Source organism: Daktulosphaira vitifoliae, unplaced genomic scaffold (genome assembly GCF_025091365.1).
Source record: "Daktulosphaira vitifoliae isolate Bord-2020 unplaced genomic scaffold, ASM2509136v1 Scaffold_3, whole genome shotgun sequence".
NCBI lineage: Eukaryota > Metazoa > Arthropoda > Insecta > Hemiptera > Phylloxeridae > Daktulosphaira > Daktulosphaira vitifoliae.
This window is the reverse complement of record NW_026099574.1, coordinates 937,049-952,336: the sequence shown is the minus strand read 5'-3', so window position 1 is coordinate 952,336 and position 15,288 is coordinate 937,049. Positions and strand designations below refer to the sequence as shown.

The 15,288-nt window shown below is 27.9% G+C and overlaps 1 protein-coding gene across 5 annotated transcripts in view; it reads right to left on the bottom strand.

The window, feature by feature from the left end:
* Nucleotides 1-7,009: 7,009 nt before the first annotated feature.
* Nucleotides 7,010-15,288, bottom strand: part of LOC126903091 (uncharacterized protein C05D11.1-like) — a 234,923-nt gene continuing 226,644 nt past the window's right edge. For 3 of the 5 annotated variants that reach the window (XM_050681057.1, XM_050681056.1, XM_050681058.1), the window contains 6 exons: nt 11,467-11,719; nt 11,213-11,399; nt 8,694-8,837; nt 8,371-8,531; nt 8,161-8,313; nt 7,010-7,876 (listed from right to left, as the gene is read on the bottom strand). In XM_050681057.1, the coding sequence (XP_050537014.1) occupies nt 7,819-7,876; nt 8,161-8,313; nt 8,371-8,531; nt 8,694-8,837; nt 11,213-11,399; nt 11,467-11,719 (956 nt within the window). In that variant the 3' untranslated portion in view covers nt 7,010-7,818. Of the gene's footprint in view, nt 7,877-8,160; nt 8,314-8,370; nt 8,532-8,693; nt 8,838-9,707; nt 9,876-11,212; nt 11,400-11,466; nt 11,720-15,288 lie in introns of those variants that run through there. The other 2 variants (XR_007703418.1, XR_007703419.1) reach the window with 2 other exon arrangements.

The window sequence follows — 15,288 nt, the reverse complement described above, 5'->3', positions numbered from 1 at the left end:
CAATTGACATCTAGGCCAGTCAACAAAGGAAAAATTTCTTAAAAAATGCCCAACCAAATTTTGTTTTATTAATATNAATAATTTTCAATAAAAACTGTTTGTTTTTAAAATTGAATTAAAATATGTATAATGACATACTAATAGTCCTCATTGATTGGAATTGAGTTTTTTTTTTACAGCCTCGCAAAAGTTCAAAAATATGAGCTTTTTTAATTTTCTCAAAAAATATTTAACTTACAAAAAAAAGTTTCGTACAAAAGTTGTTTAAAAGACAATTATAAACAAAAAAATTATCTTATATTTTTTCATTTAAACAAATATTTTTCGAGTTACATTACATTTAATATGAGTACTAAAATTTATATTCCATTTTTTTCATTTTACGGTTACTTTTTATCATGTTACACTTACGTTAGACACAATGTTATAAATGCATATGTGTGTATGTGTGAGTTTATTTATTTATTGTATCATTAAAGTGTAGTGTATATTAATATACAAGCGATAGAGTAGGTAATTGATTTGACGCTATATTATTTAAACCCAACTAAACGCTAAATTGTACATTCCGAAACAACAATCATATTATGTCAATTGCCACCGGAATTTCTGGTAATATTTTTCTTTTTCTTTGCCTTAATCCCAACTACTTGGGGTCGGCCACCCTTATCCTAAGCTTCCACTTGACACGATCTCCCACATCTTCTACGCTCATATCAGCTGTCCTCGAATCGCATTCAATAGCATCCCTCCATCTCTTTTTTGGTCTTCCTCTATCTCCTCTTATAGAATATAAGAATATAGTTCTTCTTATATAGTTATAGAAATGAATATTGAAGGAAGATGAGATCTTCCTTCAACATTCATTTCTATAACTGTTCTTACAGCTTTCGATTCTTCTCTCCTCATAGCATGACTTAACAATTTAAGTCTATTTTCTGTCATCTTATCCACGATTGACGCAACACCTATACTTCCTCTTATATGCTCGTTCCTTATCCTATCTTCTCTAGTCACTCCACTCATCCAACTAAGCATTCTCATCTCTGCTACATTTATTCTCTGCTCTACTTTCTTATCAACCGCCCAATACTATGAACCATACATCATAGCTGGCCTCACAATTTCATACTGAATTTGAAAACTATAATTAGTCTTTATTCATATATTATATTTTAAAATCAAAGTACTACTAATCAGAATATAATTAAAGAAATAAGAGTTGATGTTGCTTTTGGAATAATCCACCAATTTCTCTAAATGAAACACTATCTACAGATTTGCATCGAAGCGTTTCTTATGATAGTGATTTTAATCACTGTCAGATATCATAATACTTGATCCAACTATGCCACGTCACCACTGTTCCGCGACCCCCTGTGCTGGGTTTTTTATTCATGTTTCTATACAAATAATTTTAAAAAAAATTATAAATTTTATAGAAACCTGTATAACAAATTAAAACATTAATTAAGGTCTTACTTCGTTATTTATCTATTTACTTATAATTTATTATTTAAATAAGACACAAGAACAAAATAGGGCAGTAATTTATGTCCAGCAATATCAAATAAAAATATGAACAATATAAATTATTTAACTAATTGTACAAATTATTAAAAAAATATATTTACAAACAAATTATATATATTTACCGTGGTTTCAAAAAAATTAGTATACTTTCTATTGTATGTATACTAATTTTAGCTTCGAGACAAAGCTGAGAAGGTATTAGTCTTACTATAATGTGTTTTTCTTTTTGTAACTGTTGCCACTATTTCTCAGCTCTTTCGGACCGATTTCTTTCAATAATAAGTCAAGAGATCATAAATCGTATCAAATTAACAAGTAAAAAATAAANATTTCTTTCAATAATAAGTCAAGAGATCATAAATCGTATCAAATTAACTTTTTGGAAAATGTATGGATCAATACAATTTTTCACGAGAAGTACTATGTATCTTTCATTTGACATACTTTTTTTTTTTTAATCGGACCATTTACCTCAATAAACGGAGTGTTCAAAACTAAAAAATTCATAAAAACTAACCAAATCAATATAATTTTTTTATATAGATGCATGATATCATTAAATTTCATTTGGTATATTTTTTTATATATCTGACCCTTTACTCGCTCACAGGGGGGGATTTTAAATGACAATCAATTATTATCAGGAACACGATGTTGCAGCGCATACAACAAATAAATATNATAGCGACGGTGCGCGAGTGCGGATCGAATCGTAGACGTTGTCACTTTGACAACGGGAAGAAGACTACGGTATCATTTGCGGCGGAATGTCGTCGGGCGTGCGGCGCTTGCTGGACTTTGCACAGCGGCGTATAACGCGAGGTGTTGGTCAGTCAAATACTCATAATAGGGCGACGGCTGATAAAGGTGGCACGAGTCGTGGGGCATTATGTATAATGAAACGACGCGGGCTGTGTCAATTACAATAAAAATTTGTTATATATATACATAATTACATAAATACACGCGCGCGTCTACGGGTTAGAAAATATTGTTGTCTACGAGTGGTGAGTGGGGTGGGGCGAATGCGTTACAACAGTATAATCTCAAGGTCATACACGACGGGATACGCGACATAATAACACGTGCCGCGTGGAGTTACAAACTTACAAACGACAAACAACAAACAACAACAACATACACGTGAAACTAATATAAGCGTGTTAATGAATATACTTCAATATTCAATGAAAAATCGTAATTTTATCAAGTCACTTCTTGCATTCGCTGAGAATTAAGTTGAGAAGTAGTGAATCAAATTGACAGTTTTTATGTTAATTTTAATTCATCTATATGTGCAAGAAGTGTCACGACCTTTTACAATTATCTGTTTATTATTCAATTGTGTTATTCATTACATATTATATTACTTAAAATAGATGATTTGTAACAACCTAAGTATTTCTTGTAGTTATTACATTATATGTTGTGAACGAACATGTTAATAAACAAAGTTTGCCATCTATATACGTTTGAAATCTATATAAAATAGCTCTCACTGAACCGATTCCTTTCAATGATACGTCAAGATATCACAAATTGTATCTAGTTGAAGACATTACCCTCGTTCCCTGTAAATGGGGGAAACCTCCAAAAAAAATTACAAATTTAAAAATCGCTAATTTTTTAAATTTTTTTATTTAAAATTGCTATAAATTTTTTAAAAATAACCAACACAATATAATTTTGTTTTATATCGATGCATGATATCATTACCTTTCATTTGGTATATTTTTTTTATATATCTGACCCTTTACCTGCTCACAGGGGGAGATTTTAAATGACAAATTTTTCATAAAAAATTAATTTGTTCAACTTAACTTTTAAAAGTGTTTCACTTTTATATATATATCTTAAATTAAAGCTAATGAAATATACTTTATTATGGTAAAAAAAAATTTCGGACTTTATTTTATCTTCATGGTAAAAATAGCTACCGAATGCAAGAAAATTGAACTTTTCTGATAAGTGTACTGTAAATAGTAATTATAAAATTTATTGATGGCATATTAATCTTAACAATTTCATTTTTAGCTTCGATGCGAAGCTGAGAAGGTATTAATTTTACTATGATGTGTTTTTTTTTTGTGCCTGTTACCACTTTTTCTCAGCTCTCACCGAACGGATTTCTTTCAACGGTACGTCAAAAGATCACAAATCATATCTAGTCGAAGATATTACCCTCAAAAATTGAAAAAAAATCCCTCGTTCCCCGTAAATGGGGGAAATCTCAAAAAAAAATTACAAATTTAAAAATCGCTAATTTTCAAAATTTTTTCAATTTTTTTTATTAAATGTGCCTTAACTTTTTCAAAAATGAACATATCAATATAATTTTTTTTTTATAGATACTTGATATCTTTATCTGCCCACAGGAGGGAATTTAAAAACACAATTTTTTCACAAAAAATTAACTTTTTCAACTTAACTTTAGAAAATGTTCCGGAAGTCTAACACTTTTATAAATATCTTAAATTAATGCTAATGATATAACTTTAATTTAAAAAACAAAAAATTTGACCTCTAGACTTATATTCACGGCGAAAATGGCTACCGAATGCTATTTTCGTATGAAAATTCTCGATTTTATTTTTTATATTATGTATAACTTTATAATGCTATAACTTATTGAAAAGTTTATGGATCCACACAATTTTTTTATGAGAAATAATATTTTTTAATAAACCCTTTTTCATTCGACATACTTTATCTTAATCAGGATATTACTAAGGAACTAGTAGATCGTGTAGCTTTTGGANTAAGGAACCAGCAGATCAAGTAGCTTTTGGAATAAAACACCAATTTTTTTAAAATTAAACACTATCTAAAGATTTACATCGAAGCGTTTATTTTTGATAGTGATTTTAATCACTGTCAGATATCATTATACTTGATCCAACTATACCACGGCGCCACTGTGTCGCGACCCCCCTGTGCTGGGCTTTTTTCTATTTAATAATATCAATTTCAAACTTGTCAGTTGAGCTAAAAATTATGGTAATAAATCATTTTTTTTTTTTTATTTTAAACATTTACTTTAAAGGACGAAATAAAGAAGGTTAAAAATTATTATTTTTAACATATTAAAAATCAATATCAATAATAATTTGAAAACAATTCAATATAAAAATTATATAATACATAATTAAAAGAATTACTAATCGGGGTATAATTAAGGAAATTGAAGTTGATGTTGCTGTTGCTTGTAATTAACCATAATTTTTTTAGAATTAAACACTATCTACAGATTTGCATCGAAGCGTTTTTTATGATAGTGATTTCAATCAACCCAACCCAACCCAACTATGCAACGTCCCAACTATGCCACCACTCTACTGTGCTGGATTTTTAATATAAAACTCATTCAAATGTACCCCTATGATGAGACACATTTGAGTTAAAAGTAACTTATGTTTAACATTTTATAATAAACTATTATTCAATGATATAGATTCTAAACAGTTACAGTGTTGGGTTGGGTTGGGTTGTGTATGATTAAAATGAATGTGTACAAGTCTTTAGATGAAAGTTTTCTAAATAACTAACAGCATACTTGGGTTGAATACTTTAATAAATTATTTTATCAAAGATAAAAATAAATATATATTCTATTTATTAAATAAAATATACTACTCAGGCAAAGACAATCAAAGATATGTTTAAATAATCACATTTTGAATTGTAAATGTTTTTTTTATATTAGTTATTTCTAAATATGTTAAAAATAAAAACCACTAATTTTGTATATTTGGAAAATAAATTTTTACATTAAAATATTGGTAATTAAAACAAATGTACATTTGTACATTTAAATAGTCCTCAAATTCGGAGTTAAAAATTTTGTTTGCAGGACCCCCTAAATTTTTTTATTACTATAAGTAAAACATTTTGGTGAAGTTTTGTCGTGATTGGTCAACTCCTTCTCGTGCCGCAAAAGGTTTGAAAATTTGATAAATGGGGTATTTTTATAGTTTTTTGCTTATATTTAAATGGTTTAAAAATTTCGAAAGGCATGCATTTGCAATCTCTTTGTCATCATTTGTGTAGGCATATAAAGTTCGTATTAAGTCTATGTCATTCACGGGATCCTCGCTTGTTGTGGTAGGTGTAACCCAAGATTTTATGTATACTTTTATAATGAAAGTATAATTTCTTTTTAGCGCAAGGTCGTCTTATATTTAGCCCACCAGGTGAAGAACGACCCGGTTGTGAGTTTTCATATACATCAGTGTTCCAATTTTATCATTCTTCTGATCTTAAATATTTTAAACTAGTAGCTGAAAAATATTTACATTGAAATATGCTGAAGTAATAATATAAATATGCGCAATATTTATACAAATATATTTGTCTAATCGAATCTATTTCTTCTATTTCCGCTAATACAACTGCATATGCTCTAGTAATTTCAGACAATGTATTTACTTATACACCTTTTGACGGAACCATCCGTATATTTTAACATTTTTTACATATTTATGAAAACATTTATGATAAACAAACCTTGCAATTAATATTATTATTATTATTATGAAATAAATNTTATGAAAACATTTATGATAAACAAACCTTGCAATTAATATTATATACAAATAACAACAATTTATTTTGCATTTTAGATTATAAATTTATTACAGTAAACTAATACAATATTTAAAGTTATTGTTCATAAATTATTAATGTAGATTAATTTTCTAACGTAATTGGGGTTTGGCCATTGTGTTGCCCATAAGCTATAACTATTTTCTTGGGTAAACATTATTGTATTGAAAAATGCAGGGTCGTACATTTCTTCTTTTTTTTCCTAAAACATAATTATAAATTTAATAACAATAAAAGTTATGACAATCTATGTTCATTATACTTACATTATTTTAAAGTGTACCCCTCGGACCATGAGTTAACCCAACGATCGACTATTTTATTGTATGCTAAATTTTTCAGTTCGCTTATGTAATTAATGTCACCTTTAGGAATAGTATCGCATATTTCTTTGTCATTCAAACTTCTTATAAAATTAACCATTTCATCAATCTTTGATTGTTCAATTTTAGGACCTCACTATTTACCCTCGGTGTATTGTATGATGCGGTCGATTTGATGACATAATAGTAAACGTGTTTTTATTTTTCTAGATATTGTACTGTTAATAGTACACTGTAAGTCCACAAGTCTATTAATGTTTTCGTTATTCAACAACACTCGTTACCCATTGACCATTCTGGATTCTAATACTAAATGCATGGTATCACGGTACAATACTTTGGATATATTAAAATCGACATTCTGGTATAACACCATGTTCTCTCCTTTTATCGGAAGTGATTGTAGAAATAATGTTATTTCATCCATCATGCCATAAATAATATAAGGGAGAAAGATTGATACAAAGTAAGAATAGGTACTTAAAATGTTGGAACATTAACTGGTAGAAGNGCATTCTCTCTTCATTTGTCTACCGTACCAACCCTATAGAAGAAGAGAAAAGTGAACATTTTTTGTTGTGCGCAAGAAACTAAGTGAAAAGGAGAGAAATCGAGAGAAATAAGTGATGGTTATAAAATAATGTACTCAGGTAAGTTTAGTACAAAGAGTGGTGTAGGGATAATAATGGACGAGGAGATGAAAAGTAAAGTAGTAGAAGTAGCTAGGAAAAGTGACAGAATTATCTTCGTAAAATTGATATTCGAGGAAAAAGTGCTTATGCACTACAAATAGTATGTGGTGAAATAGACAAGGAAGTGTTTTGGAGAGTTTAAGGTTAAGGTGGATAAGGTGATGCTAGGGGCAATAAATATAAGGTGATAGGTGGAGATTTGAATAGACATGTAGGTAATGAGAGGATATGAAAGAGTACATGGAGGCTATGGTTTTAGTGGGAAGACTGAGACTGGAGAAAGAATCCTGGATTTGTCAGTATCGTATGACCTTGCTGTGGTTAATACTTATTTTAAAAAAGGGAAGAACATTATTTAACTTATAAGAGTAGGAGGAATAGGTCAAAGATTGATTATTTTATGTGGAAGAGAGAGAGCGTAAAGCGAGTAAAGGATTGTAAAGTAATACCAGGCGAGAGTGTAACTATATAACATAAACTGTATGTTTATGTATTTTATAACATATTTAATAATACTTTACAAACAATATATTTTACAATACAAAAAGTCATAATTTTAAATTTTTTAAATATATACTTAGATTTTCTTTGAATGAATAATATATTTTATTTAATAAATAGAATTTAAAGTAACTTTTATATTTGATAAAATAAGTACGCGTATACTATTAGTTATTTAGAATACTTTCATCTAATGAATTATAAACATTCATTTTAATACCAAATCTGTAAATGTAAATAATATTTTCATTAGCAAATTGTTATTTATATTAATATTGTGAAGTGGTGTAATAGTAAACTTATAGAATAATTGTAATTTCAGTTTTTTAGATAAATCTACAAGTTTTAATTTCGAATTTAATTTAATATTAAAGTAACACAAATGAGGACTAAAATTTTTCATATAAAATAAAATCTAGTATATATTTTAAGAAAAAAATTGAATTTAAAAATTATTTCATTTGTTTACATATACTCAACTTCACCCTTAATGTCATTTAAAATATTACTTTTCAAATTCATTAGCTGTTTCTTCAACAATCGTAGGAGGACATACCACTGCAGTTATTGTAGATTGTGGATTAAATAATGGCATCACATACTTCCTGCCAATTTTAGGAAGATCTTCAAGTTTCACTAATGAAATTTGTTTAATAAGATCCCTAAAGAAAATACAAATATAATTTTCAAATATTTCATTACAATGATTAAAACGTTACTGGATATAAGTTTTTTTTAAATTTCGTAAACTTAACCAAATTGATAGTGTAGATGATTCATCAGTAGAATTCTCCTTGTTCAAAATTTTAAATATAGCACGACTTTTTGCTGATTCGAAATATGTTTGATCCCATAATAGTCCATTGGATAAATGTTCATCCTAAAATTAGAGAAAGATTTAACAATACAAAATGTCTACATTAAATAATAATCAAAACTATTATAGAAAAATTATATTTTAAAGTATATTAAAAATTCATATTGAGGTTTGTTTTAGAAATTGATAAAGGTAAAAATATTATTTTTTTCAAATTGAACGTACTATTATTGATTTAGTAGCTTGATAAGCAGCTGGTAAATTTACTGAACGGACAAAACCTAAGTAAATTTTTCCTTCGTCTGGTTTTAAAGTAATATTATAAGAATATGCATAACCTAAACCTCGTACTTTCTTCCATATAGGTCCCTGATAAAAACAAAAATTACATTAATTAAATGAGTGACTAATGCAGATTTTGAAAGTACAACACCAATAAATTTTGATATACTATTGCACTTATTCAAATTTTATTTTATTTTTGATGACAGTCTATGGTATTTCATTTAAATCCATAACATTAATATTTCTATTCACATATTAAGATTATAATGTGAATGGTTGATTTTGAAATGAGGAAATACAATTAAATATAAAAATTATTATTTTTTTTTTTCTAATTGTAGATTAATTATTATTCTATGTAAAAATTGATAATAACATCCGAAAAAATCGTCAAAATATTGTTATCAGCAAACAATCAATTTGTCAATTATATAAGTTTCTAACATTTAAGCTATAAAAGCTCCAAAATGTGTTGTTAATTAATGTTTACTACGTAAAAAACTATTATAAGCAATAAAAATATTAATAATTTTATACCTATTGAAGCCTTTATAAATTTGAAAACTACATAACATATTTAAGTTTGTGTACTATAGTTACTAAATCGTTGTAACCTGAATAATAATTTTTATTCAATAGAATTTTTCATAATAATTATCAAAAATTTACAAGATATACGAATCCAACAAGTTATTAATAGCCCGACCGATTGTAATGCAATACAATCTATATCAAACATTTTTTTTTAAATTACCAAAATAAGTCATCCAACAAGAAATATCCTATTTTTTAGGAATTTACGCACCTTTAAAATTATTGGAAGATAACTATTAGAAATAAAAAACAAAAAAGTAAAGTCTTAATATTTGAATTGCTATATTATCGTGCAATAAATGGACACGACATCATATTAACTTATGAGTATTGTCGGCTACACTTTTATTAATTACTTACAATCTGCGTGTACTTTCTACATCAACGGGTTATTAGGGCCGGCTTGTACCAGAAACCAAACGCCACCAATGTAAAAGTCGCAAGAAAATATCTGTTGGCACCCTAAAGTTCAAACCCGGGTTCCCGTGCGCTGAAACATATGTTTCTACTTACTAGGTCAGGCACCTTCTAAAAAAATTTTCTAAAATAGCAACTATAGTTGCTGTTGAAAATTTTTTTTTTAATCTTATAGTACATAAAGTAAACTTTATTTTAACACAACTATTAAGGACACATTATTTCTGATATATTTTCAAAAGTTAAGTTGAATTTTATTTAAAAGTTGCTATTTTGAAACCCCTCTTGTGGTTAGATAAAGGATCAGATTTTCAAAAAAAATATAACAATTAAAATGGAAATACATAAGGTTTCAATATAAAAAAAAATTATTTTGATTTGTTCATTTTTAATGAGTTATGACAATTTTTAGAAAAAAAATATCGAATTTCACCGATTATGAACATCGTAATTTTTAGAGGATTTTCACCATTTACGGGGAACGAAGAAAAAAATTTCAATTTTTTAGTGTAATATCTTCAACTACAAACGATTTGTGATCTTTTAATGAAAATAAATAAACATATCATTTTAAAATTAATATATTCTCAGGTTTGATGCGAAGGTAATAATATGTATTATTAAAAGTAAAATTTATATATTACCGAATTTTTTTTATATATAATCACTAAAATCCACCAAAAAATCGTAACCCGCTATTTAGCTTAGTAACAATCAAGGGGATCTAATTTTAGTCATTAAATTTTTGCCACTATGTAAAAAAGGTTCAAGTGCCCCTGTATAGTTGTAAACTTTTAAATCACTTTGTATCATAATAATTCTATATGTATATAAACTATAAATAGCTTGATTAAATTTATAAATAATTTAAATTTATTATTGAATAAATTAATTTAGTTATATGAAATAATTTTCGATACATCATACCACATCCAGACCAGATAAAATATCTTCGATCTTCGACTTTGCATTTAATTTTTCGTTACTTTCTTACACGCCCTTTTTAATTATCGTTTTCTTTGCTTATATCTACATTTTTTAAATTTTAAATCTAGTCTAATGTATTTAATTATCGCCTAATATAAAAAATTAGAACATTACATAAATTATTTAAAAATTACTTGAACTAAAACTATTTGCCATTTCAAATAAAACTTAACAAAAAGTAATATAGCCAACATGAGCTAAAAAAAAAATTCTATCACGAATCTATTAAATTGTTTATACTTTTAAATTTCACATTGAAACTATAGGCAAACACAGAATTAATTAAGAATATATACTTCTTAATTTCCTGCACTTTTTTAATATATCACATTTCTACATTCATTAAAAGAACATAAATTTCTCAGTCCATTTTGATTTGGAAATAAGTATTAAATCGTTTTTTTCTCAATCGCATAAAAAATTATAGTGAAAAATATGTATTAATCATATTGATTACATACTTCCACCTGAGTAAAGTATGACACAAATACACGAAGAGAAGCAAAGTCTTGATGATTACAATCTTTTATACAATCAGTAGATTGGATGAAATAACTTGATTCAATAGAACCCATTCCAACAATACAAGCTCGAATTCCACATTGATTTAAAGGTAACATAAATTCAGAATCCAACTGTGTTTTAAATCTAAAAATTAAAATTGCAATTAAATGTAATATTAAATAATGTAATACTATAACTCATTGTTTATTACGGATGTACTGGTCTCTTTAAATTATCTGGAATAATGTTTTGTAATGCAGCAGAAGCTTCAGGAATAATATCACATAATTTATCTATATTACCAGTAATGTGTAATTTAATGTTATTTGGATTAGCTAAGAATAATTTTAATTTATTCAAATCTTCATATACAATTTCCCAACCTTTTTCAGTTTCAATTGCTTTTTGTAAGCTAGTTAAAAACTTATATTGTCCTAAAACACTACATATGTATGGATTGCTATCTAATTAAAAAAAAAAAAATAAGCTTAATTTTAATAAGGAAATTGAAATAATAAGTCAAGAAATAAAGTTAATTATTATATGTTGGTAACTACATGGAAATCTGCAAGTCATTAAAAAAATTACCGGAGTACTAAAATACTATAGGAAAAAATAACTAAAAAAAACCCAGCACATTGGGGTCGCGGCACAGTGGTGACGTGGCATAGTTAGATTAAGTATAATGCTATCTGACAGTGATTAAAATCACTATCATAAAAACGCTTCAATGCAAATCTTTAGATAGTGTTTAATTTTAAAAAATTGGTGGATTATTAAAAAAGCTACATGGTTTGTTATTTCATTATTTATATCTTTAATATGATATAGTATGTCGAATGTAACAGGGATATAAATATTATTTCTCATAAAAAAATTGTATTGATCCATACACTTTTCAATAAGTTGAAGTATTATAAAGTTAAAGATGTAAAAATAAAATCCAGAATTTTCACACAAAAATAACATTTGGCAACTATGATAAAGTATATTACATTAACTTTAATTTAAGATATATATAAAAGTGTCAGACTTTCCGAAACACTTTTAAATGTTAAGTTGAAAAAGTAAATTTTTTGTAGAAAAGTTATCATTTTAAATCTCCCCTGTGGCTAGGTAAAGGGTCAAATGTTCACAAAAAATATACCAAATAATAGGTCAATAATATCTATCAATAAAATTTATGTTCATTTGTTCAATTTTAAAAAAGTTATGGAACTTTTATTAAAAAAAATTTTATTTAAATGATTTTGTATAATAATTTAAAAAAATATTTTTACATAACCTCTAATATAAAAACAATTTTTAAAAATGTTTATAAATACACTAACTGACAATACAAAAAGTATATCTATTGGTAGTCATAATTGATAATAAACAATTCGTGATTGTGACAGCAATGTCATAAAAAACCAATTAGCGACCTATATTTGTTATTCCTCGTGTATTATACCTGTATATTGACTCAAAAATTTGAAACTTTAAATGATTATATCTAATAAACGAATTAAGTTATATCAAAAATCCAAATGCCATTTACTATTAAATTAAAAACTCAAACTAAACTAGAGATCAACACGAAATCTTAATTTTTTGAGTTGTTGTAGTTATGAACTTGGACATCTTATACAATTTGAGTGCCGTTGTAAATAACTAATTATAAAAATATCTTCCTTATTGGTTGCTTTTATTAATTGTTGTTGAAGTCTGATTTAAGGTGTGAAAATATCTTTTTCAAAGTTTTATAATCTAAAAATTTGAATATTTTAGCTTTAAAACTTCTAAAATTGAGCGGGTTTTTCAAATTTTTGCAAAGAATTGGTTATTATGGATTGAGATCGAGTTCCTTTTACGTATTGAACATTAAAATTGGTCCAGTCAGAGCTGAGAATTATCATGGACTGACAAAAAAAAAAAACACACACACCATCACAAAATGAAAATGTTTTCAGTTTCGTATTAAAGATAATTCAAAGTTAACGCCCTTATAAGTTATAAGGGAGGTTATTAATTATTTTATAACAGATAAATGAAGAGACATATGTAATAAATAAAAATAAAATGTATTAAAAAATAAAAATCAACTGGCTAGCTTTAAAAAAATCTATTTGAATCACAAAATACGGAGTGTTTCACGATGTTTTGATAAATCTAATAACTTATATTCTACTAAATATTTTGTATTGATTCAACAAGATTAAAATCGGGTTCTTTTGGCGTATTGATCATTAAAGTCGGTGCAGTAAAAGCTGAGAACTTTAATGGACAAACATGAAAAAAAATACTCATCACAAAACCAATATCTATTCAGTTTTTAACGTAGTTAAAAAAATATAATACTTGACGTGATTTTTTCAAGCTGCTATATCATTCACCCCTAAGGATGATATATGGTTTTTAACATACAGTGTCGTGTCGCACTGCACTTCCTGTTTTACCGCTGGATGGCGATTGCGACACAACTGCCTCTCCTCGTCCGACAGGTCACGCGACGCCGAGTGACACGAACCGGCCCGGCGATGCATTTATAACTTTCACTTCCTCACAAAAACGAGTTAAATTTTCTATTACAGCCTGTATATTTTTATTCTATTCTAATATAGCATATTATTAATTATATATATAGCAACAACAGGTTATTTAAAAAAAATAAATAAATAAAACAAACCGAAAAGGTGAACACAATAATAATAATCTTCGTATAATACGCGGCATTTTCGCTGGCGTCGACGACGCGATGTCCGGCGTGATCCTTGGACGCCAAATGGTTAGCAGCGTTGTAGGCGACGGTATGCGGGTGCGGAACGGTTCGTCAATATTGTCACTCTCACGACGGGAAGAAGACTGCCGTATAATTTGCGGCGGGACGTCGTCGGCCGTGCGGCACTTGCTGGACTTGGCACCGCGGCGTATAACGTGCGGTTTTGGTCAGTCAAAAACTCATAATAAGGCGACGGCTGATAAAGGTGGCACGAGTCTCGGGGCATCGTGTATAACGAAACGACAATATGTCAATATGTATAAAAAGTTTAAGATCCCCAGTCTATTCAGTTATAAGTATACGAATTTGATGGAATCAATGTTATCATTAATTAGACAAGTAATAAGAAAAGTGGTAACTGATTAATTTTTATCCTTGGTCAAAACATAAGTTATTCGATTTTCCATAGTAAAATAAATTTGAGTGACGGTGTGGCAATGTTTGACACGTTTGCCTACGATTCGAAACTCGGTCACGGGCAGCTTCATTTGACGAACGACAGATGAGTTCGGTAATTGAAATCGCCATTCCTCTCTCCGACGACGGACTAACCACCCGCCACGGAGTATAATTGATTAAGAAACCTTCTTTGGGGGAGGCCGCTATGGCCCTTAATGGACTGCTAATGCGTAAAAAAATGAATAAATAAATTGCATATTTGATATAAACACTTTACTGTACTGATTGCTATAGTCAGTACAGCTTATAACAGCTACCGTTATAGCCATTAGTATTTCTTTGTCAGTTGCCATATATTTTATTTTAGAGTAACAACGACAAGTAGTAGCATTAACTTCGTCGTGACAAAGTAGCAACGACGAGTTTATTTACACATCACTATTGTGCAGTGAATGTGCAAAGTGTGTCGCGGGGTGGGTAATTAGTGTATCACGGTTCCCCGGAATCGTGTCAATCCAATCAAATCAGCTTTTTATTGAAGCAAATTTGCTTCAATAAAAAAAAATACTAATTACACTTTATATTTATATACAAAGTGATTCATTTATCATGAACCACTTAAGTAGTCGTAAAAAAATATTATTAATCATTCTTTTAATAGTACCTTTTAGTGTTTCTTTCAATATTTCAATTACAAAGTTGTTTTAAAACAGCACTACTAATTAACTAGCTAACTGAATGGATAATGATTTAATTCAGAAGATGACTGGTCAATAATAAATTTTGGACCAATATTTTGTTAATTCTTGAATTATTTTTATGTAAGTGCGAAGAAAAGTACAGCTGGGAAATGGCTAGTTATAAAAATATCAG